This window comes from Fusarium graminearum, chromosome 2 (assembly GCF_000240135.3).
Source record: "Fusarium graminearum PH-1 chromosome 2, whole genome shotgun sequence".
Lineage (NCBI taxonomy): Eukaryota > Fungi > Ascomycota > Sordariomycetes > Hypocreales > Nectriaceae > Fusarium > Fusarium graminearum.
Window position 1 is genome coordinate 1,437,704 of NC_026475.1, and position 22,654 is coordinate 1,460,357.

Sequence of the window (22,654 nt, forward strand, 5' to 3'; positions counted from 1 at the left end):
TCTTCTCTTAAATTATAAGAGAAAGGAATTGGTCTGCAGAAAACTTCAAGTCGACCAAAAATTTTCTTTTGAAGTTCTCGTAGGCATGGCCCGTGCATTGCTATCGGGTACTCCGTTCGCGTTTGCCGGAACGGCCAATGATTAGTCCGTCTAATTAGACCGAAAGTTAGGGCAGGCACGCACAGGTTCTTTTTCTGCTCACCATCAAAAAGACCTTAGCGATTTCAAGGTCCGCGGCTCCAGCAAACAACCAACTAACGGGACAGCATAATCGACAACTGGTATGAATCTCGACTCCTACGATCGCAGTTGAATCCGAATAAACACTGCGCCCGCAACTTTTGAATATTTCGACTAATCGACCACTACATAGATCACCGTCACAATGGGCGACGCAGTCATTGAGGGTTCAAACTGGCGCCTCGTTGAGGTTGGCCGAGTCGTTGTTATCAACGGCGACCACCCCTTCGCTGGCCACCTGGCCACGATCGTCGAGATCATCGACCACAAGCGAGTAGGTGTTTCCTGCTTCGATTGAAGCGACACACGATATTGACCCTCGCCACAGATTCTCGTCGACGGCCCTTCCGCGAACGCTAGCCTCGCCACTCCCCGACAAGCTGTTCCCCTCAACAAGGTTCTCCTCTCCTCTCTCGTTGTTGAGGGCCTGAACCGCGGTTCCCGAACTGGTGTTGTCCGAAAGCTCTGGGAGAAGTCCGAGATCGACTCCAAGTGGGAGCAGACCAACTGGGCCAAGAAGCGGGACCAGATGGAGCGAAGGAAGGCTCTTACCGACTTCGAGCGTTTCCAGGTTCTCCGACTCAAGAAGCAGCGACGATTCGAAGAGCGCAAGGCTCTGGCCAAGGTCAAGGCCTCCGCATAAATGGGTTATTTAGCTGGAGTCACGGAGGTGCTTGAAAGTCGGGTTTAGATCAAGTGGCACGGAACAGGGTACGAAACACAATCACGGCTGTATAGAGGCTGCTGGATTCACTTTTCGCTACGTTCTGGAAGGCTGTATGCCACATTTCATCGTCCAGATGAACGGCGTCAATACGGAAATTCTGAGATCAACTGAATTCAAAGCATGAGGAGCACCAAAAAGAACATGGATTCATTGTGAAGTGTAGCCAAAATAAAAATGAAATGAATACCCCCTACTCTCCGCCGTGCTCGCATCTGCTCGTCTTGTTTGTCAATTGTTCGATATATCTGCATCCCCATATTAACCTTAATTAACTATTACCTACCTAACCTACTGCCTCAATGTCCATTATTTTCCGTCCCTCGTCACTCTGAGAATCTGGAGGGGGATCCGAAAAGTAACGACGCAAAGTTTGATTACCTAATACGCTTAGTTCCACCTCCCACCAAGCACCAAGCAAGCCCTAGAATTATCGCTGTGCGAGATCCCCATCACAAAACGAGGACGTGAGAGAATAGGCCAGCAAACAGACGTATCTGGGACCAGAAAAACAAGTAAGTACGCAGCTACGGTCCTGTTCATCGTGTTATTCGTCTCTCGATTTTTGCGGTATCGGGAGCAATTTTAAGCCACAAATATCTCGCCAAAAGAGAATTGCTGTTAGCTAGAGTTACTAACATCTGTGCCCGCACCAGTCGCCAAAATGTCGAACCCCCGCGTTGAAGAACTTCCCGATGAGGAGCCCAAGAAGACCACCGTCCAGGAGCACGAGGATGACTCCAGCGACGACTCCGAGGTTGAGGAGGTCGGCGAGGGCCAGCTCCCCGCTGGCTCTACTGTGATCCACAACCGCAACGAGAAGAAGGCTCGCAAGGCCCTTGAGAAGCTGCACCTCACCCGCATCCCTGGCATCACCCGTGTCACTCTCCGCCGTCCCAAGAACGTGAGTGAGGAGGAATTCACAAGAGACATTGGAGGGGTAAACTGAGGAATGGTGCTAACCAGTCCGCTCCAGATCCTCTTCGTTATCAACACCCCCGAGGTTTACAAGTCCCCCAACAGCAACACCTACATGTAAGCCAGTCTCACAAACACAGTTTGCGACTCCCTTCTGACCTTTGATCCAGTGTCTTCGGTGAGGCTAAGATTGAGGACGTCAACGCCGCTGCTCAACAAGCTGCTGCTGCCCAGCTCGCTTCTCAGAACGCTGAGGACCACTCTGGTCACAACCACGGCGAGCCCAGCAAGGCTGTTGAGGCCGACGAGAAGAAGGAGGATAAGGAAGACGACGAGGACGAGGAAGAGGAGGAGGAGGAGGAGGTCGACGCCTCTGGACTCGAGGATAAGGACATCGAGCTTGTCATGACCCAAGCCAATGTCAGCCGAAACAAGGCTGTCAAGGCATTGAAGGAGAACGACAACGATATTGTCAATTCCATCATGGCTCTAAGTATCTAGGCATGAGTTTTTGACCGGACGATCTTCCACAAAAGCATGTGCATGGTACGAACACTGGGCTCTGTATTAGTTCTGGGCGAACTGTACTCTGCGGAATGGAGTTGATGTCAAACAACGGAAAAGAATCAAAGGGAAAACACCCACATCCGTCAAACATTACTTCATCATTGCTTGCGTAATATTGTGCTGCTAGACCCAAGGAGTAAACTTGACTGTGATATAAGTGTGTCTATAACCTAAAACTAATTTGTCTACGTGCAATTGATAAACTATACATTGGCACTGCCAACTGCTTTAATTGTAGTGACTACTATAACTTGCACAATTTATATCCATATACTTCAATTAACAGCTGCACTTAGACGTCAATTGAACCCAAGCTTTCAATTAATCAATGAGGGGTCCGAAAACGCTGCTCGCCGGATATTCGAAGTCGATTCACGTGACCGACTAGCGCCCGGTTGTTCCCTGGAAGTTCGGCAAAGTCATCAAACAATCAAATCAAGATCATCCTCTCAGCCCTCTAGACATCCAACCTACCTCAAAATGGCGACTGTAAGTTCAATTCATCAATTGGCGCGTGTGACTGATCGCAGATGCTATCGACTTTCCCCCCCCCCGATCCCGATCCGGCGCCTCTACGTCCCACGATATCATGAGCTAATTTTCCCCTTCTCCGACAGCGAAGCGCAGCTCTCAAGCTTGACTGGACCAAGGTCACCAGCTCCCTCGGTCTCCGTGGCCAGACTGTTGCCTCCCTGCAGGCCTTCAAGAAGCGCAACGAGGACGTCCGCCGCAAGGTCCAGCAGCTCCAGGAGCAGCCCACCACCGTCGACTTCTCCCAGTATCGATCCGTCCTCAAGAACCAGGCCATCATCGACGAGATCGAGAAGCGATTCAACGCCTTCAAGCCCGTTACCTACGATGTCAGCCGACAGCTGAAGGCCATCGATGCCTTCGAGGCTGAGGCCGTCAAGAACGCCGAGGCCACCAAGCAGGCCGTCGACCTCGAGCTCAAGGACCTCGCCGCTACCCTGAAGAACATCGAGGAGGCCCGACCATTCGAGGACCTCACTGTCGTACGTATCATCATATTCGAGACCATTGGACCGATTCTCACATTGTATAGGACGAGGTTGCCGCTGCCGAGAAGTCTATCGACGAGAAGACCGACCAGCTCGTTTCCAAGGGCCGATGGATGGTGCCAGGCTACAAGGTACGGCATCCAGATTATAGGATATATAACAGTACTGACACCCACTGCAGGAGAAGTTTGGCGACTTGGCTATGGTTTAGACGAATTGCGACGTTCCCTTTCCGCCTTCGCGTTGTGTACTCTAGCATTGTAGATAAGAGAGAACTGGGGGCTGAACCCAGGTTTTCCTCATACCCAAAACATCTACAAAATTTTCCAATGTGCTTCATAATATCTTATTCTCTGAACAAAGTCAGTGTAGACTAGTGTTTGGAGGTAGCATAGTGTTGAGAACATGCCCAATGCCTAGAGCAACGTTACGTTTCATAATGAGTGTTGTCAAGTGAAAGGCTGTACATCCAATCTGGAGTCGTTATCAAATGCCTGCGTTTCTGTCGCTGAAATTTGGTAAAACGAAGGTACGAAGTAGGCAATTATGCAGTTTATATCATTTAACCTGGACTGGCAAGATCTAAGGCTGGGTTTTCACTTAAAACAAGCAAGCCATAATCTTGGTCTTCTTAAAGTACTGGCAATGTTTGCTAGGTGTAACCACAGATGCTAAACCAACTTCAAAACTTACAACGTCTCTTGATCTTTCCGTTTCTACTCATTACTTATACTCTCACGGGGTATAAATGGCACCAAGAGCGTACTAACAGCACATATTGTACTTCTGCATGTAGGCAACCTCTTGTTTTTTTTAAACGTTGTATAAACCATCAAGTACTTCTGCATGCAGCGACTCATGCCACCCGATTTACTGCTTTGCGTCTTTCCGTGTGCACAAGTAGCATACCTTATATCTCCAAACCATTGGTCTCTCGGTACGCCATTATACATGCATCAACTCCAGACACCAATATTACAAAACGAAGCTTGAGTTATTTCAACCGGTATTCAAAGCACAATGGTAATTTAACAAGGTCCGAAATCGAGATCAAAACGCTGATATAGAATTGTCGTCCGAGCCATGATCATGTTATTTGCTATGAGGTACACTCAGAGAATTCGAAGCTCCCCAAAGCGATGTCTTTCTTTAATATCGTGATAGGCTCTTCTAGGTAAAGTCGTGTCACGTGTGGCCGTTTACAGCTTTAGCCTGAATGTAGTAGCCAACCACTTGCACAGTACCTATCACACCACAATATCCCTCGAATAAACCTACACGGCTAGTGCTAGCACTTTGATTGTAAGAGGAAATACCATCTACTCTATAAACAATGAGCTTTCCTGATCCCGAGCTCACGAGTTATGCCTTCAAGACAGCCCCTCCCCTGGATCCCGCTTGGTTAGAACATGAGAATGAAGTCAAGAAGAGAGGCCCTCCTCGAACATTCAATACTGTCGAAGAGAGACAGCCAGTCTATGCTCAAGAGTGTCGTGTACTTTACGAACAGATGACTGCGCCTGGTGCTCGAGACCACGACTTGACTCAGGGTTTCGTTAAAAAGGAGTTTACAGTGTCGTCATCCGTGGATGGTCACCCAATTCCCATTCTTCAACTAGAGCTTGAGGAAAATGAGGGTGACGAACCAGATGTCATAGTAATCTTCTTTCATGGTGGAGGCCTAAAGGTCGGCGAGGCAGACAGTGAAGAGCTTTCGTGTCGGCATATGGTTAAGTCAGGGGTAGCCAAGCTACGTTTATACTCGGTGGGCTATCGTTTGCTGCCCCAGAACCCAGCCAATCGATGCCTTTCAGATTGTCTGGATGCATTCAGAGCACTACGAGCACCAGCCACGAAAACGATTGTTGCTGGGAGCTCAAGTGGTGGGCAGATGGCATCTGCGGTAGCTCAAGCAGTCCCTCGAGGATCAATCCATGGCCTGCTACTAAGGTGTCCTGTCACAGCCGATAGAGCTAGTGGCGAAGATTTTGTGCCTGAGAAACTGCGCCCATACCACGCAAGTGTATCTCCTACTTTCATCACCTCTCTAAATGGATACTTGAACCGGGATGTGCCAAGGGATGGCCTCGAGAAACTACCCCTGGAGGCTACCGCAGAGGACTTGGAGGAACACCCTCGAACATGGATCCAGATTACCTCCAACGATACTCTTTACTCAGATGGGCTGTGCTATGGGATGCTCCTCAGAGGGGCAGGGGTCGAAGTCAAGATGCAGGTTGAGGTTGGGTGGCCACATACCTTCTGGCTCAAAGCTCCTCACTTGGACTTTGCTTTGGAATGTGAAAGGCATATGGTGAAAGGCTTGGAATGGCTTATCGACGCTGCAAAGTAATACACGGTAGAAAATGAGAGCAATGGTGTGGGCTGGCAAGTTATCTTTCTTGGTGAAAAACAGTAATGCTTCTAACCGTAGTGTAACCGAAGTTCAACAATAAAAAAGGACATTTCAGTAAGGCCACAATGCTGTCTCATCAATCACGAAACTCCATACCAGAAAATCATTGTGTATGCTTTGCACAAACGAAAAACTCTCAGTTCTGCAAGACAACGCCAAGCACAAACCTACAAGTACTCTTGTATCCAGCCAAAAGTCGACAGGAAGGTTCTCCATTGAGACATCAGTTAGCCCCGAACTCCAGCATTTGTATTTCTAACCTGGTGATACGAGTCCGTCCAAGTCTTGATTCCTTTTTTTTTTTTTGTAATTATTTCTTATTGCTTCACACTTCCTTCAAGGCTTCGCGTACTGGGCAGTCCACTCCTTGGCGGTAGCGATAGCCGCCTGTTCGTCCTCCTTCCAACTCTTGGCAACATCGGCAGCGAGGGGATCGTCGGGGTTAGGGGCACCGAGAAGAGCTTGGATCGAGAGAAGGATAGTTCGGATCTGAAGGGCGGGAGACCAGTTGTCTGGAATATTTGTCAGCCGGGTTGCCTCTAGCATTATGCCTCGATATGAAACTCACTCTTAAGAACGTCAAGACAAATGCGACCAAGCTTATCAACGTTAGGGTGGAAGATTTTGGTAAGGAATCGGATCTTGGGAGGTGTCATGGGGTAGTCGTCGGGCAGGAAGAGCTCGAGGTTGAAGACGCCGCCTGCATGTATGGTTAGAGTCGAATGAGATGATGTGTATCAATGGAGAACGTACCTTCGTAAGGAGACTGAGCAGGGCCGTGGATTTGAACGTCGAAGTATCGGAGGTTGTCCTCGTGGGGGATGGCACTGATACCTGGAACACTACATCGCGAGCGGTGTTAGGATGCGATTTAAGGGCGCAAGAAGGACCCTTGTGTTCGGAACGGATAACCTACGGCTCGGCCATAAGCCTTTCTGTCTCTTTAATGATACGCTTCGGAAGAGCCATTTTGGAATACTGATGCAAGCTGGGTTGTGTGTGTAGAATGTTATAGGTATGCGCGAGGTTCAACGATGTAGAATTTGGTATCGTATCGTGTGTCGTGTCGTCGTAGCCTTTGGGTCTGTGACAGACAAGTGAAGGGTCGTGGTCAAGTTGAAGTTGAATCCTTGAAATAAGGCGGGCACTTAAACTACTAACGTGCCTGCACTACCCCGTAAGGTAGCTGCTTGGGTTACGGCGGGGCAGGCCGATAAGTAGCCCGATAAATGGAAGGGATCAAGTAAAATCGAGGGGCAGTTGCAATAATAAGTAGCAGGTTTCTTGAGAAAGAGCAAAGACAAGAAATAAAGTTGCGCTACGCTGAAAAATGCAAATAACTCCTGACTTTCTATATGAGTAAACGAAATGCTTGAGATATTGATACTAAATAGAAATATAATTCAATAGATACCTACCTCAGCACTCACTTACCTTGCCTTAGTAGTATGATGCTTTCCCTTCAGGCTCAGTATCATGCAAAAAGAGTCCCACGACATATTATGCCCGATACAGGAAGGGTTGCCATTTCGTCAGGTGCTGGACCTGGACCAACTGATTACAGAGGGGGATGTACCTTTCCACCTCAAACATTGAGGGTGGTACTTGTGCGACGTTGTAACGCGCTTTGACCATCTCCTTTCAACAACCACTGGAACGCGAGCTTCACTAACCAACTTCATGAACAACGCTTTGTATAGGTAAACGGTTTCGCATTCACAATAGCCTTCAATAGGCTCTATTTTTGGGTTCAGCCATCTTCAAGAAGAGCTCTATTCTTTCTTGCTCTTACGGATAATGACATGATCAGAGGTTTCTTAGTGGCAGACCGCCTTATACTACATTCCTACCTCATACGAGTAGCGACATGAGGCACGTCGTGATAGCCTCTCCAAACATCCGTCACCATGCCGTCCTTCGACCAAGTCACTGATGCTCCCAAGAAGGGCAAGGTAATCAAGTCTGCATATGATAGCGAGAGCTTCGAATCCGATGGTACTATTCACGTTGACGGTCTGGTTGGTTCAGCCACTATCTCTCCTGCAGGACGAGATGTCGCATTGGCCTCGTAAGTTAGAAGATGCAATTGCATGTGTGCACATCCAACTGACTTCAAACAGGCCTGATGGGCTCGCAATTATAGACCTTGATTCGCCATATAGCCCTCCTCGACGACTGAGAACTCATGGTCTTCCTTGGCTCGTCGTGGATGTGCAATGGTCCCCTTTTGCTGCTCGCGACTACTGGATTGTCTCGGCCGCTAACCATCGTGCTCTCGTGTGGAATTTGAACCGCAGAGAAGACTCCAGCTCCGGTGCTATCGAGCACTCGCTTCAAGGCCATAGTCGTGCCATCACTGATGTTAACTGGTCTGCTCATCACCCCGACCTCTTGTCAACGTGCTCAGTAGATGGCTATATTCATGCATGGGACCTCCGGAGACCGCGCCAGCCCGTTCTCACTTTCTGCGATTGGACTGCTGGTGCATCACAAGTCAAGTACAATCGCCAGGCATCTCATATACTTGCTTCAGCCCATGATCGATGGTTGCATATCTGGGACGAACGTCGCTCTTCCGAGCCTCTTAAATCTATCAAGGCCCATAAATCCAAGATTTACGGTCTTGATTGGAATCGCTCAGACCCCAAATCTATTGTTTCTTGCTCCATTGATAAGAGAATCAATTTCTGGGATTATACTGCAGAGGAGCCCCTCCAGCACACCATTGAAACTGGCTTCCCAGTATGGAGAGCTCGTCACACTCCCTTTGGGCATGGTCTATTGGCCATACCCCAGAACGAGCCAGGTGATCTCTATCTATACGACACGCGTTTCAATTTAGAATCAAAGTTGACAACTCAGCCAATTGAGGTCTGGCCTGGTCACGGAGATCACAAAGCAAAGGAGTTCCTGTGGAGATGCCGCGGTGGTATAACCGACGATGGCAAAGACAATCGTGAATTCCAGCTCGTCTCCTGGGGCACAGACAATGAACTCAAGCTGCAATGCATTGATCCCAAAACTTTTGCTGCTATTGGCCACAAGCGAGGTATACCGGCGGATCCGGCTATTAGTCTCACACGAAAGGGTGCTACATATAAGACGTTCCGTACAGTGGACGAGACAGCAGACCGTGATCGAAAATCTGCTACCATGAGCGATCACCGTCCTGGTACCAATTACCACAAACAAAGCGCACTTACGTTGGGTATGCGATCAGGAACCACCCAGAGTCATCGTGCGGCGGTGGCATGGCGAGGTCCTTCGATGAAAGCCAAGGTTCCCGGGAGGGCCCTCGACCGCAACCAATCACAGATAGGATGGATGAAGGGAATCGCCATGACCAAGAGAAAGGCGTCAACAAGCGTCAAGCGACACTTGTCGAAAGACTCGGGTATCTTCGGCCATGGGTATCCTGACGACGATTGGGCTGAACCCGACACTATCCAAGAAGAACTTCTGCGTATTAGCCATCAACTCCCCAAAGTAAAGTGGGATAACATCAATATGGACAACATGACCCTCAACGCTTCGTTGAACGGACCATGGGGAAATGATGGAGACACCATATTCATCAAGGTCCGCATCGATATACCAATCGGTTACCCCAAGACCAAGGCGCCAAAGTTCTTCGTTGAAAGGTCGTCTTTCATGCCTGCAGAAACTCACAAGAAGATCGATCGTGAAATTCATCAACTAGCAGACCAGTTCTTGCAAAGAAAACAGAACTGTCTCGAGGTTGCTTTCACATATCTCCTAGGAGAGGTTGATCTTGAGAGCAGTACGACCTTCTTCAAGAATGTCCGGGATCTTGATGATGAGCTTGATGGTATGGCTGATGAGAGTTCAAGTGAGTCTGACGAAGACATACCCGCGGGCGGTTCAGCATCTATGTCTCAAGAGCTCCCACCGCACAACGAACTTGATACTGCACTTGCGCCTCCAAACAGGACTATCGTACCGCCGCCACCTAGAACGTGCGGTGCTAGATTCTCACATAATGGACGGCTAGTTTGCTTCTTCCCTTCCAAAGAGGAAAAGGCCAGAGCTCTATTCACAACCACAATGGATGCTTACAGGGAGCGTCCAAGGGGGGAACCCTTCTTTGCTGGTTTTGGCAGAATCGCACATGATCTCAGCCCCCGGCAGCGATTCATGGCAGAAGATACATCTGCGTCCAGTGGAGATTCTGACTCTTCTGCCTCGGGATCTTCATCGTCATCCTCGTCTTCTAGTGATTCAGAGTCTACGTCAATGCACAAGATAAGCCTCTGGTATCACCCAAGTCGTCAGTTTAGGAAAACTTGGAGCGAGGACAGGTCGATACGGTCCAGTGGAGGTGGCACAGGAGTTGGCACTGGCACTGGTACAGGAACAAGTCGCCGCCGGCCTGGTCGGCCAAAGAACCTCATATCGATACATGATTTCCGTGCTCTTCACCCCTCGAAGGAAGAGTTTGCGCGTGAGTACGCAATATTCGGAGACGGAGCTGAAGTGTGTGAGCACAATGCAAAGGTCGCTGAGAAGTACAACGCTCGTGATCTTGTTGATGTCTGGCGATATCTCGCGCTGTTGTTGAACAAGGGTGTACCACTTGAAGTTCTCTCACATAATCAGCGTCGTGACTCCATCTTGGTGATTGCTCACGATGTGGTATCAAGATGCAATGCCAACTCTTCTCCTCACGACTCACTCTGGGACAGACATGAAGGTGCATTGTCTGGTAGAGTGAAATGGGGCAAGCATCCTTTGGCCCGCGACTTCATCATGGATCTGTTTGCATACTTTGAAAAAATTGCGGATATTCAAATGTTGGCAATGCTTTCATGCATATTTAGTGAGTCCTCCGCTGCAGATAGTGTAGCATATTTTGAGTCGCATCTACCTCAACCCGATACTCCGCTTCCTATGAAAGCCCCAGCATTCTCTCTGGACTACTTTCCAACAGATGCCTCGCTCTGGAACATCGGCAGCGGCCGTAGTTATACCAACTCGGCTATCACCACACCGATGACAGTACATACTCCTGTCCATTATGCTGGATCGCAAGCATCTGATGATGGCATCTGGGCTGGAGATGCAGCATCAAACTCGTATTCCTGCGGAGAGACACCACCAAACAGGTTCAAAGGATACCTTGGCGACGTCGAGGCGCCACCTAGCGTGTCAACATCTCCAAACACTCGTTTCCTCAATCGAGCAAACTCCGGATTAGCATCGGCTTTCGCTGCCAATCTTCCGCGTTCATTTGCGGGAATAGGCTCGTCTTCTCCCCCGAACCACGGAAGGAAGAAACCCAGCCCCGCTGAAACATATCTTAGCAGTTTGGCTCCAGGCAATGTCACATGGAGTGCCTCTACTACAATGGACTCTAATGGTGGCAGAACTTCATTGGATGATGACGAGTTTCGAAGAGATGATTTCCTACCTCTCGTCCCTACAAAGATATCCGTCACTATGGAGGATCAAACTGTGTTTGACGACGATGGCTGGTTGAATATACCATTGCTCGAGTCCAGTCAGGCAGATGCTCATGCTCGCTACCGATACGCGTATGCTGAGATGCTGCAAATGTGGAACCAGCCCCTTGCTAGACTTGAGATTATGAAGTTTAACTCACTCAAGGAGGACATGACTGGTGGACACGTCGATGACAATTATTCAGCCACTGGTCACGATGGTGCAAATGGCAAGATTCATGGTAATCACGCCAATTCCTCTCCCATTGCCATGGGCAAGAAGGATCAACTTCAGGCTTTGCTTGCCTCGGGCCGTGGTTTAGATGTCACAGGCATGTGTCGTATTCACGAGATCCAATTGGAGCCTCTTCGATACACATCCAGTGACCCCAAAGTCGGTGGCGCTGTGGGCACGTGTGATCGTTGCCATCAGACCCAGAGTCAACTCACATGTGTGTATTGTCTTGAGCCTGTCGATGCTCTGTTCCCCCCTTGCTTAGCCTGCGGCTGTGCCAGCCATGAAGCATGTCTGGCAGAGTGGCATGCTGCTGGCGAGACACAATGCCCCGCTGGCGATGAATGTAACTGTGCGGAGGAAGCCGCAGATGGTCAAGTCGAATCATGGGCAGCGCTGCAGGGTGCCATGCTCAAAGGACAAAGATATCTCATGATGCTGCCCGGTCCAGCGATGGAAGACAGCGATGAGGATGCAAAAGCGCCTCGCGACTGGGAAAGGGTTGAGTCTATGGTTCCTTCGCGAATGCAAGGATTTTCCGCTGCTAGCATTAGTCTTGGTAACAGATTGAGGAAATCGGCGGGAGAGTGGTCAAGGGCTTCAAGTTTGAGACGGGGTGATCGGAGGAACATAATGTAATATCTTTGTAGAAACATCAACCCACGCATGTTGGATGCATAGTTTGTAGGATATTGGCCATATATCTCTTCTTTATTACAGCGTTGAGACATTTGCAAAGATAGCGATAGAAATGCATTGTTCGTTATATGATTAGGTACTTGAGAGAATGAATGGGATGATACTAATAAACAAGACTTGAAGGAAATGTTTATAAGGAATGGTGTGCCCAAAACCGCTGACCAGCCACGAATATCAAAGACTAGATACGATAGACACGCGTATTGCCCAGCCTCGAGATTCACTGCACGTATTGCGTACTCTAATTATACTGCTTTAGCATTCAGAATGGAACCAAACATGTATTAAATAATAAGAACAACATACCTTGGTATGCCTTAACGTAATGGAGTGACTGGATGCTACTTTGCCGCCTCTGCATTGGAGCCTTGTATGAAAATGCCTTGATCTGCGTGGCATATGATGAACATTCGACGCTTTCATGAAAGTCGAAATAGTTCGTTGCATCGTGACCACGTTCCCTACCCTACCCCCCGTTTACCAGTGTCGTAACCACCGCCCGTGATGATTTCCTAACCAGGTTCTTTGAGCATGGCTGTGTGTCGGAGAAAACTGTTTTGGGCCTCAATAAGTCTTGCCCATCTCTTGCTTTTAAGTCAACGGTCTGCGTCGTCTGATCTCCCTTCCACCTTCGCTCCAGGCTTCGCGGTATAGGTTGAAGGTCAAGATTCTCTCAATGGCAACCCACCTCAGCCCATTCGCATGGGTTTGGTCCCCTGCTCCCGTTCCTTCTTTCGCCTGCAAGGGAAAGATTCGAACCCATTTCTGGCCATCATCGGGAGCCTTGTATTTTCCATCAAGAAAGACAACCTTGGATACCATCTTCGTGCGTCCCTGGTTGAGTTCGTGACAATCCTCTTTTCCACAGCGGCCTTCGTAGAGAACAGCGTGAGAATCAGGGTCGCTGAGGTCTAGAGGTGCCATCTCGATGATCTCATCCTCCACCCAGTACCTGAATTGCTTCGCCAGCTCTTTGAGCCGAGATTCGTATGTCGCTTGCTTGTTCACCGGGATTTGCCAGCGTGGATCGATGTCTCCCACCTTCACAATCCATAGTTCATCCAGGTTAGGGAACCAAAATCTGTCAAACTCGATTTTCCCAAAGTCTCCTCGCTGATTGTAGCATATAGATAGGTAGACAGAGTAGTGATGGGGCATCTGGACCCGGCCATCATCGGGGAAGCAATCCCAAAAGGCCATCCGTCTGACCCGAGGCGCGAGCTCATCCAAATACTGGTCTGTTGCTTGGTCTGAGATCAGATGGTCGCAAACAAGAATGTCCTTAGAAAAGTCCAAGAACGATCCTCGACCTATCGGTTCATACCCTAGTCGGGTTTCATCTCGCGCTTCGGCATTGAGTTGTGTAACAGTAGGTAACGGACAAGAACCAATCCCTTGGGCTAGATCACCGTATAAAACGATGCGAGGCTCATTGGCCCGAGACCATATCTTCAGGCGAAGTTCGGGAGGCAAAGAAGTGAAGCTGGCTATGGATGTGGATGGACCCGAAAAGGGTACGGTCTCAGAGTCATATACTGAAGACGAGGACATGTTTACCATGGCGAACGGAGGATACAGCCTCCAGAGAAAACAGTTTGACGGAGACCATTGAGGTTTATAACCAACCAAGAGGTACGTACGTATGTATGAGCAGCGGTTTGGATACCACCCACGTCGGGTATATAGTGCCAAATCCCAGCACAGGGGTTCTCACGAGGACAGACGGAAACGGTGTCATACCTACATGTTGGGGGGGCCATGACCGTTTGCGGCATATCCGGGGCGGGAAAAATAGTTGATCCTCTTGAAGCCATCGTCAGACGTGATGCTTGTACAATGTCACTGTCTACTAAAACTGGGATGGTTCACCGACACTGCGTTAGAGCGGTTCGATAGTAGCATAGTGCATGGTGGATTTGGCTCCCTCGCTCAACCTGCCAATAAGGGTGCTCTCCAAGGGAGAGAATAGTGACGAGACCGGGGTGAGCCGCAGATGGTGCAAGACGTCTAGTGGACGATCACACTTTATCGAGCATTTCGCGCTTCCCGTTCGCCTGTCTGTCTTGTAAAAAGCAAAGCTAGCCAGCGCCGCACCGCGCCGGCCCTTTTTCCCGGTCATCTGTGATCTTGTCAGACACGCTCACCAATCTTCTTTTCTTTCCGAGCCATGTTAAATTTTGTAGACAGCATCATATCCAGTCTACTGGAGAGCAGAAAATTTGGCTTCCTACGTCTTGGGGTATAAAAATAAACCGTCGAAAGAGTGTAGTCTAAGTAGCATAAGATTGCCTACTAATTTCGTCCCTTGTGCTTTCTGGCAGCCAATGTCTCTGATACTCTAGGGTCAGTAACAGCCATGCGGTCAGCAGAACAGTGAGCGGAACACATTGACCCAAGGCTTGAAACATCTCGCTAATTCAGAGCCAGTGTTGGCGAGCTGTTTTGGTCGATGGTCTGATGCGAGTTGAACCGTGATAGATTATCCTGGTCATGCGTCAGAAACCGGCGGGCGAGGCCGATGCAATGCTAAAGCAGGAAAATATCAGGTTGTAGCTCCGTACAGGGAGGGTACAGTTCACTGTCACGTTGAGAGGTGACTGCTTATGATACTGCACTGTACAGGACAACATAGCACTAGGGATGTCGATTGTCCAGCATGGGCCTAGGGGACGGTTATCCGGGAACGTGGGTCTATAAGCGGACCAGATGTTTGCGTTCAGCTCAGTATGTACAGGAGAAGAGAAGTGGATATGACTCGCTGACTCCCGTCTAATATTGATTCTGGAACTTGCTTGTCAGGCCGAAGCGAGAGTGTTAGAGTCAAGCTGTCTTCCCTGGATTGTTATGGACGGCGTAAGGTGACACATCGCGCTACTTGGACTCGAATTACCTACTCAAGGTTGGACCCGGGGGTTTGGGTACTTAGAGTGAGGCGGGAGGGCTTGAACCTGCAAGGGATATCGGGTAACCCCGTGTGGAGTCTGTAAAGTTGAGACGGGAGTGTACGCGATTGGTGCCATGGTAATGGTTCTGGGACCAGCCAACATGAACATATTTACCCAAGTCGGGATGTGATTGGCAAGTGAGATCTGACCCTGAGCAGCAGCAACCTTGGGACTATTTCTCATGCTCATGATTTGCCATCATGGTGGTCAATCTTGTCGCTTAAGACGCATCAGCAGGTGCAGACTTGTGGCTGATCTGGGTCTCGAGACCACGTTTTCTCCAAACTGTCCCAAACTGTACCTGTCAATATCGGGAATTAGATTAAACGTCCGAGGGTCAGACTGTCTGTCTGGTCAATATGCACCCGTGGTCGTATGAGTGTGACGGAAAGATAGGCTTGCATTCTGATTGTCTACAGTGCTTATTGTGCAAGCCATAGCAAGGCATATTCCTTGATCTGAATGAGACAGGCAGGAGGAGGATGAACCCAGGCGAGAGAAGGGCGACGGTGGTGTGCTGGATATTTGAATGGCTAATGATACACTGTCGGGCGGCCGGGTTTGAAACATCGGTGTGCATATGCGTCTGAGTGGCAACTATATGATCACTTCCGGTACCCAATCTCATCAAGAGTTCTGCTATATAGCCGCCAGCGATGCAGTTTCTTGAGTGATTAACTCTCGAGTGTTGGACTGGGTTGCCATGTGAAAATTGAGATACAGAAACTGTGAGTTGGCGGTATAGGGTAGCTTAGAGGCCTCATCTGTCTGTGTTGGTCCACAAGTGTTCGTATCGTAATCTAATTCATGGATTTGTACAGCCGACAGTATATCAGGAATGCGTTGGTGAAGTAAGACAGGAAAAATGGGAGATAAACCAGCCCGATTGAGGTTTTGTGTCTTGCAATCCAAAGAGGAAGCTGTAGTTGATGGAAGAGAGTCTATGCATTGCAGGGCACCTTCCCCACTTGACAAAAGGTTCCATGCACAGTTCCTGCCTGTGCTTAACATCATGCAATGAGAAAATTCACGCGTGTCTATCACCAACATCCAACAAACGTGAATGTGATACAATCAACCAAGGCACGTCCAATCATATATCGAATGTCTGAGCGGAGCTTTTGGCTGCCTGGGCACGGGTACGGATACTTGCAGCGGGACGCGCTTAGATCAATCAATCAATCCGATCCATTCCATGATGGGAAACGCTACAACACGATCTCCAAGCCCGCTAGCCCTTAATGACCCTGACCCACTCATGACAACTGTCAATGTCAATTGGCATCATTGCCAATCTCAGACGCAATCCCCAACTTCGCCCCAGAGTCCCAGTTCAGCTCCAGGTCCCAGTACAAGTCCACGCCGACACCCCCGACACATCCAATGCCTTCTCGATAGAATGCCGTCCCCTACCGACGACGAGACGCCATTCCCCTCGTTAGACCGTTCTACCCTCCATGGGTTTGGCCGTTCGCATCTTTCCCCTGACGATGCTTTTGTCTCGCCTCCTCGAGGCCCGCGAGGTCGTAGTAGAAGGCGCAAGCGTCCATGGAAGAAGCTGATGTGGGTGAAGCAATCGTGTATGTATCCTTTGATGCTCCCGAGAAGACAGTGCCAGCTAACACATCGATCCCCAAGATCCCGATAATTACACAGACCAAGCGACATTTCTCGAAAACCTACAGCGCAACCCTCGCCTCAAGCCGTACGACTTCTGGCCTCTTGTCGCAGATTCCACCGTCATACTACAGCATGTGTGCTCTGTCATCATATTCGTTGTCTGTTTTGTTGGCATAAACCAGGACCGCGTGTCTCCTGTTGCTGTCACAAGCTGGAGCAGCTTTGCGACATTCGTGGGGTGGATTTTGTGGGAACGTTGGCTATCAGAAATCGAAGAACCCGACGACCCGAGTCTGGGCGTGGCAGCGAATGTTATGGGGAGGGCCGGCCGTACTGGTAGTTTGAGGCGGCCAACCCGTGCAGGAAGTATCCGGCGTCCAACTCCGCTCCGGATCGAATCGGCACCATCCACTGCCGCGCCATCTGCTACTCCTTCGGCGGCGAGCTCAACGACCAACCTACATGCGCCAATTACGATGCACCGAGCGAAGTCAACTTCGAATACGTCCTTGTTCGGCGGCGGTATCACCCATACTCCCCGAGCAAGCCAGGAACATCTTCCTGAACTACCCCCTCCACTCCTGCCCGAGGAGAATAGATATAGACAGAGGATGGAGACTATTAAATCTGCGATCCTTATCTACTGCACGCTACTTGGACTTAGTCCAATACTCAAATCACTTACACGATCAACATCGCCCGACAGCATCTGGGCCATGTCCTTCTGGCTTCTTGCAATCAACATTTTTTTCTTTGACTATTCAGGTGGTGTGGGTGCCAAGTTCCCAGCGTCCTTATCCACCAATGCCGCTTTGATGGCATCAACTGTGCTGGCTAGCCGGCTGCCTTCTACCAAGCAGGTGTTCAGCCTGACTCTTTTCAGCATTCAAGTGTTTGGACTATTCCCAGTGTTTCGAAGATACGTACGGCACCGCAGCTGGCGTTTCCATATACTCTCAGCTATTCTACTGGTGTTAGGAGCCAGCTTCGGGGTTGGCCTTATACTGGGGGATGCTGGAGGAACGGATGGATGGCCGTGGAAGAGTGGACTTGTGGGCATGCTTGTTGGAGTAGTAATTGCTATATTGGGTACAGGAGGCTGCAGTTGGTGGCTGATCGGGCTTCAGAAGTACAAGAACGAAATACGAGGGCCGTGGGATGCAGCGAGACCTATCATCATGAACCGACCTCGATGGGATGATGATTCATGATTTGATTGTAGACAGCGTGTCTCGAATTCGAACATAGATGTAGACATATCGCGACCATGATCACACAGGTACGCTTGCAGCGTCAAATTCCATTTTGGAGCCTGGTTGTACAAGCAATTGCCATGCCAATTTACTTTCCAGCAAATGATCTTGGCAAAATCTTAGCGCAAGATTAAGCTTTTGTTCTGTAATACACGAAGCGACATGAGGGGGAAATTCGCGGAGATGCGGAAAGGGAAAAGAGTTGTGCTAGTTCTCTGTAACTGAATTATTGAAGCAGGGAATTAATTGGTTTCATGTAGAGTTTGCGGGCTGAGAGTGATTAGTGTGAGCGGATGAGAGAATTTGCTGTTGGGTACGAATATGCGGCAATATCACCATTCATTCGTTACGTGGTCACAGCATGTGTTTGCAATATGTTCTGAGCTGGGGTACATTACGACAATTATTAGATTGAACATGTATGCATTGCAGACGTACACTGTTGCGTAGGACAGCATGAGAAGTGTCTGTTGTGTCTGGTGACTAGACCATGCCACCATTGGATGTTACTCGGGATACGAGATGCACCCTGAACGCGATGCTGATCTGACGCTGCACAAATACATGTTATGACGTTGAAGGCCCAGTATCCAGCCAGAGTGCAAACGAGTAACCGCCAAAAAAAGAAGCAATTTGTTTGAAGAATTAGGTTGTTTTGTTTCGTGATGTTGCATTTTGCTCTGTCGATCTCGACCAGAGACCAACACCTCCCCGAATTGGAAACCAACTTCCACCAATAGTGCAAGTCTGCTATCGATCTTCAAAGGGAGAGGGCAATTCAGAAGAGGGAGGCCCTCGCCCTGAGAGGGGGCAATTCCTTGGAGAATCATACACACCTCGAGCCATAAAAGTCTTAGCGAGGGACATTGACGCGTAAGTGTATGTGTCTGTTGGGGGCTTTGCTACCTCTGCCTCTATATCACAACGCAGACGCAGACGTAGACACAGACGCAGATGCATACGCATGCAGGGAGAGAAGGAGGGGTATAAGCTGACGTTGATTAGTAGTAGCGGAGGGGAAAGCGATTACCTGCCGCATTATTTGATGCAATTGCAGTTAAGCTCACTGCCACTACCCAGCCTTGCCAATATCGAATACTTGCCTTAGTATCCGTACTGACTACCTAACTAACAGTCTACCGTCTTTTCCGCGGCTGAGCTGAGAGTAGCAGGTAAAGTAAAGTATGTCATCCATTCGTGGCGCCTTGATCCTCTCTTCTCTAACTGATTGCGGCGGTTATCCGTTGGTTCAATTAAGGTAGTCAAAGAGTAAACAAAATCAAGAGGGCTGGTGTTTTTCTTGATTCTGCAATAGCAACGAGGAAACCTTGTTCATAGCACGTTAAGGTTATTCAAAGATGACTTGTCCAGTCACTGTTTTTGTGTGAGGTTGTCCGGGGCAATGAATCTTTTAGCCTCCTGTCGCCTCAGGTGCAGTTGCAGTAACACCATTTTAGCCTTCCGCCTCCCTTTCCCCCTCCTGTTAAAACACTCATTCAATGCAGATGTATCTGCAATGGATGCATGCCTAGCAAAAAAGAGCGCCATGGCGCAGCCCCCGAAACGGACGGCAACCGGCACAAAATGAGAAGATTACTGTACATTTAATGTCGAGGTTAATAACCTAAGTTAAAAGCCAAAAAAACTCAAATCATGTCCCGAGAATCAATCCCGAGCACATAATTGCGGTCTGAGAAAAAGGCGCTCGCTCGCTGCCATGATAATAGAGTTGTTGGAACATTGAGCTATGGTACATGATAATTCCGGGAGTTGTTATACTACTACCCTGGCTACAGAAGGATAAGATGATGGACAGGCCATTAAAAAGTTTGAAGAGATGTAGTCAATCCCTTGATTGGTTGATGCCAAAGTTCCAAAAAGTTAACCACGGGCGTGCAGGGCAGGCTGCCAGGGGTTCAGTCCAGTCAAGTCTGATCTTTAGTGGTCTTAGTCTTAGTCTAGCTCTAGGGGCAAAAAAGAAAAACGACTAAGAAAGCATCGAATCGAATCCATCAATAGCCTGTATTCGTAGACTGGCGAACCAGCCCGCCAGCCACTCTTTACCTAGAACAGGTATGGCATGGAGGCTTCGGAAACCTAGCTTGCGCCGACTATTGCAGCCCCGTCTATTCGATACTTGTCGATAGCTGTCATGCATACCTATAAAGAGGCAAAGCTGACCTCCCTGGTTCATGTCTTGTCTCTCATCACATCCTGTCAACGCTTTCGTTCATAAGAGTTACTCTTGTTGCTTTCAGATCATTTAAAAGCTCACTCGCTATTTACCACATCAATCGCTCAAGCAAAATACAACCTAATTCAACAACACACCTCAAAACCAAAATGAAGGCTACCCTCTTCCTCGCTGCTGCCGGCCTCGCTGTCGCTCAGGACCTCAGTGGTCAACCCGAGTGTGCTGTAAGTTGGACCACATCCCCACCTTGGATCCGCGTTGTTTATAGTATGGGCCCTCACTAACACATCTATAGCTCAAATGTCTTAAGGAATTCATCCCCAAGGCTGGCTGCGAGCTCGACAACACCGCATGCCAATGCGAGGCCTCGTTCCAAACAAAGCTCGCTCCCATCATCACTCCCTGCTTGACCGAAGCTTGCCAGGTTGATGACCTACTCAAGGCCCAGAAGGCTGCCGCCGACGCCTGCAAGGCCTATGCTGCCACCGCTGGCTCCGGCTCCGCCACTGCCGCTCCCACCGAGAGTCTCGGCTCTGTTACCGTCAGCATCGACACCTCTATCACTGGCTCCGCTAGCGTTCCCGCCATCTTCTCAAGCATCCCTGATGAGAAGCCCATCCCTCCTGTTACTCCCCGTCCCGGCAACGGAACCATGACCAAGACCATGACTGAGGGAGGTGGATCCGGAGGAGGCGCTGTCACACCCACGGGAACCTCTGGCGGCGGCGGCGGCAGCGGCACCACTGGCGGTGCTAGCAGTGTCCCTACCGACGCTGGTGCTGGTACTGCTGGCCCTGCTGCCATGGGTCTCCTCGCCATTATTGCTGCTGCTATCGCTCTGTAAGAGCTCATATATCGGAAGTTTGTACATAATGCAACACAACCATGGAACAATTTGGGAAAGCCACGAACCTGGAGTTATTGCTAAGGAATTCATGACATGATGTCTATTGAAGGTTTAAGTCTTTTTTTTTTTTTTTTTTTTTGGAAACACAACAGGTTGCCATTCACAGCAATGGAATACTAGTAATAGATATATAGCATCTAATAATAAATAAGTATAACAAGCCCGCGTCTCTATTCTTCTCCTGTGAACAATGCCCCAAACACTAGGTATTGCTGCTGAGTCTTTCCAGTCATGCCCGGCCTCAGTGTCTGGCCTTCAAGTCAACGTCGATAATCCACGGCAATTGCACTGGTCGATATCTGATACTCATGATGGCCGCATTCACAAACAACGTCTGCTTGCCTGCAATCGACCGATTGATGCCCTGGGTTAGGTCCAGCCGGACAGCTCTTTGCTTGCTCATTTCAATGAGTTTCTCCCTCGTCATTCTGGCCGTTTCTTTGCCCTGTGTTACTCGGTTTGGTCGTAGCCCTTTAAGCCCGCGATATTGTGACCGGGCTAGGTCAATTTCATCTCCATCCCAGGTTACATGGTGCATTCCCCATGCCTCGTGGATATGACCAAAGCAATGAATCTTGGGTTTCGCACGGGCGACGGCTGCAAGGAGCTGCGGACATCCAGCGTGGGTACCGGCCCTACCGGCAAAGTCGAGGATACCTCGAGGAGGGCCATGAGTTACAGCCACGTCCATCCCCGGGGGAATATTAAAGTCATGGCCGTTCTTATACTGGAAAGCCCAGCCACCGTATGCAGGAGTCCAGGGACTTGCATACACCTTTAGTAGTGCGCCGTTTGCCAAGGTAAACTCGTGAACACCCTCTGGCAAATACTTAACACCATCCGTTTCAGCTTCTCGAACGATTTTCTTGACCTTATCAATGGTTTCCTTTGATCCACCATACTTGTTGACCCAATGTTCTTCATCAAGCGCAGTATCGTGGTTACCTGCAATAGCCAGCTTCAGTGGTGCTTTGATAGATCGCAGAACAGAAAAGGTCTGTTCGAACTCGGGGATAGTCGTGCGTTTTGTGAGATCTCCGCAGTGAATGACAACATCCGCTTCTGGTAGAGGGTCTCTCCAGCCCGTAATCACCTTCGTGACATCTTCCTGGTTGAGTTCATCTTCAGTACTAGGACTGTTATCGCTTTTGGGCTTTGGCTTAGATCCATGAGTGTCCGATATAATCAGAATGCGAGTTTTGACTAGTGTCGATTTAGGTGTAGAAGGCATCTTGCTAGGAGGGTTGTGTCTGTTTGGTATTCTATAATGATCGCCGTGACGTTAGATGCCGTATACATGTACAGACCGCCTCGAAAGCTAGGGAGCTTACACCTGTATCTCTGCACTTGGCCCAAAGGCGTCAAAAATGTGGCGTGGTAATGTCGAGCGTGGAACCTTGGTAATTATTAATATTGGTAGGCAGAATGTAGAAGAACGGTGTTGATGGACTGTCAATG

At 49.2% G+C, this 22,654-nt stretch overlaps 10 protein-coding genes across 10 annotated transcripts; 7 read left to right on the forward strand and 3 right to left on the reverse strand.

Annotated features, from left to right (window-relative positions):
• The first annotated feature begins 203 nt into the window (after window positions 1-203).
• FGSG_08561 (60S ribosomal protein L14-B) lies at window positions 204-1,159 on the forward strand. Its single transcript, XM_011321889.1, has 3 exons — window positions 204-281; window positions 374-514; window positions 569-1,159. Exons 2-3 carry the CDS (start codon window positions 386-388, stop codon window positions 881-883), a joined length of 444 nt encoding a protein of 147 aa, XP_011320191.1. The 5' UTR covers window positions 204-281; window positions 374-385; the 3' UTR covers window positions 884-1,159.
• A 258-nt stretch (window positions 1,160-1,417) lies between these two features.
• On the forward strand, window positions 1,418-2,583 carry FGSG_08560 (uncharacterized protein). Its single transcript, XM_011321890.1, has 4 exons — window positions 1,418-1,479; window positions 1,621-1,868; window positions 1,941-1,999; window positions 2,053-2,583. The coding sequence occupies exons 2-4, from the start codon at window positions 1,629-1,631 to the stop codon at window positions 2,381-2,383; spliced, it is 630 nt and encodes a 209-aa protein (XP_011320192.1). The 5' UTR covers window positions 1,418-1,479; window positions 1,621-1,628; the 3' UTR covers window positions 2,384-2,583.
• A 303-nt stretch (window positions 2,584-2,886) lies between these two features.
• On the forward strand, window positions 2,887-4,096 carry FGSG_13341 (ATP synthase subunit D protein). The gene is made up of 4 exons (XM_011321891.1): window positions 2,887-2,938; window positions 3,067-3,462; window positions 3,513-3,599; window positions 3,650-4,096. The coding sequence occupies exons 1-4, from the start codon at window positions 2,930-2,932 to the stop codon at window positions 3,677-3,679; spliced, it is 522 nt and encodes a 173-aa protein (XP_011320193.1). The 5' UTR covers window positions 2,887-2,929; the 3' UTR covers window positions 3,680-4,096.
• Window positions 4,097-4,801: 705 nt separating this feature from the next.
• On the forward strand, window positions 4,802-5,821 carry FGSG_08559 (uncharacterized protein; the record flags this gene model as incomplete). The annotated part of the gene is made up of 1 exon (XM_011321892.1): window positions 4,802-5,821. The coding sequence occupies one exon, from the start codon at window positions 4,802-4,804 to the stop codon at window positions 5,819-5,821; it is 1,020 nt and encodes a 339-aa protein (XP_011320194.1).
• A 126-nt stretch (window positions 5,822-5,947) lies between these two features.
• FGSG_08558 (ubiquitin-conjugating enzyme E2-17 kDa) lies at window positions 5,948-7,225 on the reverse strand. The gene is made up of 3 exons (XM_011321893.1): window positions 6,638-7,225; window positions 6,453-6,584; window positions 5,948-6,396 (listed from the first exon to the last, which is right to left on the reverse strand). Exons 2-3 carry the CDS (start codon window positions 6,538-6,540, stop codon window positions 6,221-6,223), a joined length of 264 nt encoding a protein of 87 aa, XP_011320195.1. The 5' UTR covers window positions 6,541-6,584; window positions 6,638-7,225; the 3' UTR covers window positions 5,948-6,220.
• A 278-nt stretch (window positions 7,226-7,503) lies between these two features.
• On the forward strand, window positions 7,504-12,217 carry FGSG_08557 (uncharacterized protein; the record flags this gene model as incomplete). Its single annotated transcript, XM_011321894.1, has 2 exons — window positions 7,504-7,952; window positions 8,005-12,217. The coding sequence occupies exons 1-2, from the start codon at window positions 7,792-7,794 to the stop codon at window positions 12,215-12,217; spliced, it is 4,374 nt and encodes a 1,457-aa protein (XP_011320196.1). The 5' UTR covers window positions 7,504-7,791.
• Window positions 12,218-12,868: 651 nt separating this feature from the next.
• On the reverse strand, window positions 12,869-13,435 carry FGSG_08556 (uncharacterized protein; the record flags this gene model as incomplete). The annotated part of the gene is made up of 1 exon (XM_011321895.1): window positions 12,869-13,435. The coding sequence occupies one exon, from the start codon at window positions 13,433-13,435 to the stop codon at window positions 12,869-12,871; it is 567 nt and encodes a 188-aa protein (XP_011320197.1).
• A 3,124-nt stretch (window positions 13,436-16,559) lies between these two features.
• FGSG_08555 (uncharacterized protein) lies at window positions 16,560-18,152 on the forward strand. Its single transcript, XM_011321896.1, has 2 exons — window positions 16,560-16,802; window positions 16,861-18,152. The coding sequence occupies exons 1-2, from the start codon at window positions 16,622-16,624 to the stop codon at window positions 18,051-18,053; spliced, it is 1,374 nt and encodes a 457-aa protein (XP_011320198.1). The 5' UTR covers window positions 16,560-16,621; the 3' UTR covers window positions 18,054-18,152.
• A 2,167-nt stretch (window positions 18,153-20,319) lies between these two features.
• FGSG_08554 (uncharacterized protein) lies at window positions 20,320-22,248 on the forward strand. Its single transcript, XM_011321897.1, has 2 exons — window positions 20,320-20,513; window positions 20,585-22,248. Exons 1-2 carry the CDS (start codon window positions 20,439-20,441, stop codon window positions 21,131-21,133), a joined length of 624 nt encoding a protein of 207 aa, XP_011320199.1. The 5' UTR covers window positions 20,320-20,438; the 3' UTR covers window positions 21,134-22,248.
• Window positions 21,438-22,427, reverse strand: FGSG_08553 (uncharacterized protein; the record flags this gene model as incomplete). The annotated part of the gene is made up of 1 exon (XM_011321898.1): window positions 21,438-22,427. The coding sequence occupies one exon, from the start codon at window positions 22,425-22,427 to the stop codon at window positions 21,438-21,440; it is 990 nt and encodes a 329-aa protein (XP_011320200.1).
• Window positions 22,428-22,654: the final 227 nt, after the last annotated feature.